This window comes from Aplidium turbinatum, chromosome 4, assembly GCF_918807975.1.
Source record: "Aplidium turbinatum chromosome 4, kaAplTurb1.1, whole genome shotgun sequence".
In the NCBI taxonomy this organism is placed as follows: domain Eukaryota; kingdom Metazoa; phylum Chordata; class Ascidiacea; order Aplousobranchia; family Polyclinidae; genus Aplidium; species Aplidium turbinatum.
Window position 1 is genome coordinate 23,552,564 of NC_137475.1, and position 5,629 is coordinate 23,558,192.

A 5,629-nucleotide genomic window follows, 5' to 3' on the forward strand; every position below is an offset into this window, starting at 1 on the left:
TGTCCTACTGTCCACATCACAACCACCACTGAAGCCAGTTCTTTGTCTGGCCGGACCACCCTTCCTTGCAACATCATAATAATCACTGGTAGCTATGCTCTAACACAGCAAAAATTGTCCATCAAATGCTTGGGGTTTAGTGGCGTAGGCTACGTAGGAGGGGGCATTGGGCCATGCTTCCCTCTTTGAAAATGTCGATTTTTTAGCGTTGTTGTGATTAGGTTATGTACCGTAGTGCAAACATGTTATTGTTTAAAATTGGTCTTGGGTAACAGTGACGTATTAACCCCCTCGTACCCCCCAGGAGAGGTCGGCTGTTTAGGGGCCTACTCTTGAAGCGTTGTCCGGGATTATTTAGCGTACACAAGAAAAACTTTTTAGGAAGAGGTGGACCTTGCATACGGTACGGAAAGAAACTACACGTTGCCAATTCCTTTTTAACCACCTTGTAGAAGTAGGCTATACTGTTTTGCATTCAACCAAGCGTCTTATTATTTTTTCAAGATGAACACTGCGTCATTCTTTTCCCAAGTGTTTAGTTTTTGTGGAATATGGAAAATAATAAGGTAACTTATAACAGAATGGCCCCATTGGCCCGTTTCCGTGAGTCCGATCCCTATTCGTTGATTTTTTCAATTTTTTTTTTTTAATTTTCGGGTACCGTAGCCTAATTATCATTGCCGTTTTAGGGTTAGAGGTTCGGGTTAGGAACTCATCGAATAGTAGCAGACCCAACTTATAAACACACGATCGACACACAAGAAAAGGAGAAGGCCTTCGCTCAGCAGTGGGCTCTACCACAAGCTGAAAATATTCTCATTAGGGTATTTTAGTTAAACTCAATAGCCCTTTGCATTGCCAGCCTGTAGTATATACACATAGAGTCTCAACAGATTGTGGAGCCATTCTGATGTTTTTGATCCGAATCCATAACCTATAGTACTTCACTAAAAAGTAAAGGTCCGCTAGTGAACTCCGGAAGAAGGGGGCAAGATGGTGCTCACACAGTCCTGTAGGCCTTTTTTTTGCTATATTATGTTTTGAGTGCGATAATTTTTGCTTAAAAGTACTGTAACCAAATAAATTGCATTCGATATTTAAACTTTTCCAGAAAGGTTCGATTTATGCTTTAATCTGAAGACCTTGCTTGTTAATCGAACTATTTTACTTATCCTTTTAGGCCTATTATCGTGCTTTTTATATCTAATAATTCAATCTAAAAGTACAGTGACATACGCAAACACTGCGAGAGTTTATATTTCAACAACAGATAGCCTCGGCTACCTTGGTCAGACTAGTATAAAGTAGCACTGGGCTAGTCTGATAAAATAAAAAAATGTCAAGTTATATCGAAGACTTCCTTCTCTCAGTAAGAATCCTGCGTACGCCACTGAACGTAGCCTACCCTAATAGCACGAGTGTAATTCATTGGGTCGTGAACATTATATGCGACGTCAAGAGTGTTACCACATTTTGTTTGTTTTCAATACAAAATCTATCCAAATGAGTTGCTGCAAACTAAACAATTATCGTCATGCAAGCTAAGTATGGTAGGCTGATCTTACACAATATAACTTAGCCTACTGGTTATTATTAGCAAATGGACATTTTTTAATTCGTGCTTGTTTTGAAAAAAATTTGAATTTCGAAATTCCAAAACGGCATCACATAAATACAAAGTCAAATACTTCGTTCGACTTAGCAGTTTACCCAATAATATATTTTACCCACTTATTCACATAAAAGCGTTACTATCGAATCGATGCACCAGATATCGAGCGTAGTAACAAACTTCAATTCCACTAATAATGCAAAAGTGAGAAGACATTGTGACAAACAAATTGATAAAAAACGCAATAAAAATATATCTACTAGAGTCCCAGAGACAGGGTTGAAACAAAAGCATTTTACATCGAGATTCAACCGACCGACCGTCGGGGAATTTACCAGGCTATATTGGATTTTCTTGCCGTAGCACGTTTTGCTAGGGTTGTATGGTTTCTTGAGAAGCTCACAAACCGGGGCGGCGGGGTCACAGGAAGAGGTTTCACTGGAGAATTTAACGAACTAAATTTTCCATTATCTTTGTCCATCACTGGACGTTGTTTGACAACAAGATTTCTTGAGAGAAAAATCGGTGAAGTAAAGGAGCCCCACAGCGACTTGTGACGGCGAGAGTGAGCAGTTATGTCTTCGATGCACCAGCCATCATATGACGTACCACAGAAACAACACGACGTATCTGCCAAGTGTATCATAAACTCGCTATTTCAAAAGGGAAGAAAGAAATTGTGAATTGCTACATTGGAAAAACTTTCGCAACGCTTGTTATGGAAAGAGCAAGTTCCAAATTACTATGACAATGGTACCGGTACTTAACAATACTGTACACTGGTTTGCAATCAAAGCAGAAGGATTTCAAAATGTTTACTACTGAACGTATAAAATTAAAATATTTAGCCTACCAATAACTCCCTCATGTCAGAGTGTCCTACATACCTTTTACATTGGCATTATCCTTTACAGTGGGATGGGAAATGTCATTCCAAGAAAACTCTCTTTTAGGAAGTTTGGATGTTGAGCGTTGTAATCCAAATACGAAGTTCTCCTCTGTATCGATGTTTGACTGTAGCATTTTAAAATATGTTCGAGCAAGAAATTTCCACTTATACCTTTCTGAAGACTTTAAGCCTGAGTAAAAATTCCAGAAAAGCTCGTGGCTGTACGGACAAGTTGGTTTTGTCTTTTTTGCTTTCTTGCTGCAAGTGGGTACCTCAACAATGAAGTCGTCACCATATGGGGCCTGAACTCCGGAATCGCGTTTCTTTTTCAATCGACTTGAAATGCGAACAATGGCTGGATTAAACTCAGCCGTTGTAACATTTTGATATTCTTCGTCGTCAACACCATTAGACGGGGAATTGTTGCGAGTCTCAAAGTCATTAACAAGTGATGAGTCAGTTGAAGCAGATTTGTTTTCATTTTGCTCAGAAACCGGAAGAGATTTTGCATCTTTCCACTTCTGATTTGAGGTAGTTCTCTGTGGCACGTACTTACAAGGTGCCATGCCAGCTAGTTGGGCTGCACTTGACATATCTAACTTTTGTGGATCTATCCAGTGACGTTGATAAAAGTATGAATAAGGAAAAACTTTTTGCCCTAATTCGACTTGACATGTTTTTCCTTTTTCAGCAAAGAACTTGTTTGAACTAATGAAATTTTTGCACCATACATCAACAGAATCTTTTATAAAATGTGGAAGCGTGAGAGGAATTGACTCGCCGCGTAATGATTTTCTTTTTCGGCTGGAGCTTGACGAGTAAAAAGCGATCAAACTGGTTGACAGCAAATGCCTAGTGCAGAACATCTGGCATGCACGTTTGTATAAATCAAAAGTTGTGAAGCAAGCACAATTAGGAATTCGCTTGCATTGACATATGACATCAGCTTCCACCAAGCAAACTTGAGTCTTCGTAGTTGCTCTCTTCACATCGCGAAGAGCTTGCAAGTTTAACTGCAATTCCGGCCTTGAAAGCTGTGACTTAATATCTTTGTCAGAATCGCTGTTTTGATTAAGTCGGTGAAATCTTCTATGCATCAATCTGTTCTCCAACATCCTGTATTTCAACAATCTTTCCTTAGATATCTTCACACAATTCTTACTAAAAGTTGTACAGTTATCAGGCATGTGTCGCTTCTTTGGTACTCCTGAAACGTTAAGCTGAAATTTAGTTCGACCGTTTTCGTTTTTTGGTTCCAACACTGCTTCCTTTGGAAAATGAATAAATGATAAATTTTCTTTAGAATGTTTATGTAATTGACATAAGTGCTTCCTGTAAGCACAACCGCATTTCCCTCGTTTTCGTATTTTTGAAATCTTGAAATTCATTTCCACACTTAAGTTTGTTTTATCACCAATATCTTGACTGTGTTCACTCATAGAAATATGAACAAGTTCCATGTTGTTGGACTTGGTGCATAGTGAGATGTCTTTGACAACGTCAAGCTGAAGTCCATCATGTTTGGCTCTCTTAGGACGGTTGAGATATCGTACATATTGCTTGCGGAAGTCAGGATGATTCTGCACTCGGTTTTCCTTTTCCATTTCACCCATTATGACAACAACAAAAATGACAAAGTTATAACCACATACTTTTACGCAAAATAAAAATGGTATCAATTAACAAATATTTTATGAAGTTCTGTAACTGTAATTACAAGTAGTTGTCAAAGCTTTAATAATACACATAGGCGACTTAGCAAAATCTTTAGCTTACACCTAAAACTGAGAGGAACTCAAAAGTACGACGCCTCGATTTTGAAAGGGCTGATACAATAATTATGCCAATGTGTAAGTGTATATTTTTTTACAGCTTGGAATTCCACAATAAAATTGCAAAGTTTTAACATGATTTTATGTTTTACCCTTTGACTTTGAGGACCAGTGATACACATACTGTAAAGGTAAATGTCCCATTCTCAGAATTGAGCTTTGGAGAATGAGAAGATAAGGTTCCAATTATACTCAGCCCTCGGCACTAACGATGGTGAGTTACTTTCTCTTTTTCCCTTTCTCTAAGGCACCTTTCCTTCAGCAACTATACTATGCCAACCCAATTTATTACATCGGTAGAGGTGAGCGATGTTTTTCAACATCAAACTTGGGCCATAATTGGAAAGTCAGCACCATATCTGCTGTGCCATGTGGTATATACACTACAGTATTTTAAAGATGATTAAATATAGGTTGCCCGGAATAAGCAAGATGCGTTTTCACTACTAGTGGCAACAGTCTTCGAAATTAGCATATTTTTACTTCGGTAAAAACGTTGCCGAGGCCAAACGGCAAAAGTTTATTATGGTTGTTACTCCTCCAAGGGCAGTTGGCCTGTCAACGCTGAAGGACTCTACAATCAAGTGGCTGCTCGAAGAATGCCCGGACATTTGACCCCAATGAAATGTAGTCCAAAAACAACCTCTCATACGAAAGAAGAAGAACGGCAAAAGTTGAAATTAACTCGGCAATTGCTATGGACATTTATTACGAAAAGATTGTACCAAAACATGTAAAACGAGAAACGCAAAATATAGGCTACTAGAGTAGTCTATCACGACCGCATTGTTTGATTTGTTGTGATGAAATAATACCAAAAGTAGCGATAAAGCGATCAACGCGATACGCACGCTGCTCCGGTAGTTCACGTTAAATAACTCCCGGGGGGAAGTAAGTTAATTTTGGGTTGATGCAACGTTCGAGTCAGCACAAATCGATTTAATTTTCCCGGCGGGTTATATTGCGTAGCAACAATGCCCAATAAGAAATTTACGTTTGTTTTACATTAATTCGACATCTAGCGACGTTGAATTATCATAAAATAACGTTAATTGCTCAACCAGGTACCGGTAACATATTAATAGCTCCCTGCGAGAAGATTGCCTCGATTTACGTATAAGCGAACATAATTTCCGCACAATTGGAACACTGCGAGCAACACAAAGTCTGTTTGACAAAGAACTAGTCAGAATCGGTATCATCAGATGCTGTATCAGCTGGACGAGATAACGGAAAGCGAGGCGCAATAAGAAGTAGATGCTTACAATAATTTGATATTTCTATAAAAGATTCAAT

The 5,629-nt window shown here is 38.7% G+C and overlaps 1 protein-coding gene across 1 annotated transcript; it reads right to left on the reverse strand.

The window, feature by feature from the left end:
• Positions 1-978: 978 nt before the first annotated feature.
• Positions 979-4,204, reverse strand: LOC145768807 (uncharacterized). The gene is made up of 2 exons (XM_082580405.1): positions 2,500-4,204; positions 979-2,242 (listed from the first exon to the last, which is right to left on the reverse strand). The coding sequence occupies exons 1-2, from the start codon at positions 4,112-4,114 to the stop codon at positions 1,944-1,946; spliced, it is 1,914 nt and encodes a 637-aa protein (XP_082436531.1). The 5' UTR covers positions 4,115-4,204; the 3' UTR covers positions 979-1,943.
• Between the last annotated feature and the right edge of the window lie 1,425 nt (positions 4,205-5,629).

Bases quoted from the DNA above. Each gene is read 5' to 3' on its own strand.
- LOC145768807 (XM_082580405.1), bottom strand. From the start codon at position 4,114: ATGGGTGAAATGGAAAAGGAAAACCGAGTGCAGAATCATCCTGACTTC. The intron at 2,243-2,499 runs GTATGTAGGACA...TACACTTGGCAG, and splicing joins GGATAATGCCAATGTAAAAG to ATACGTCGTGTTGTTTCTGT.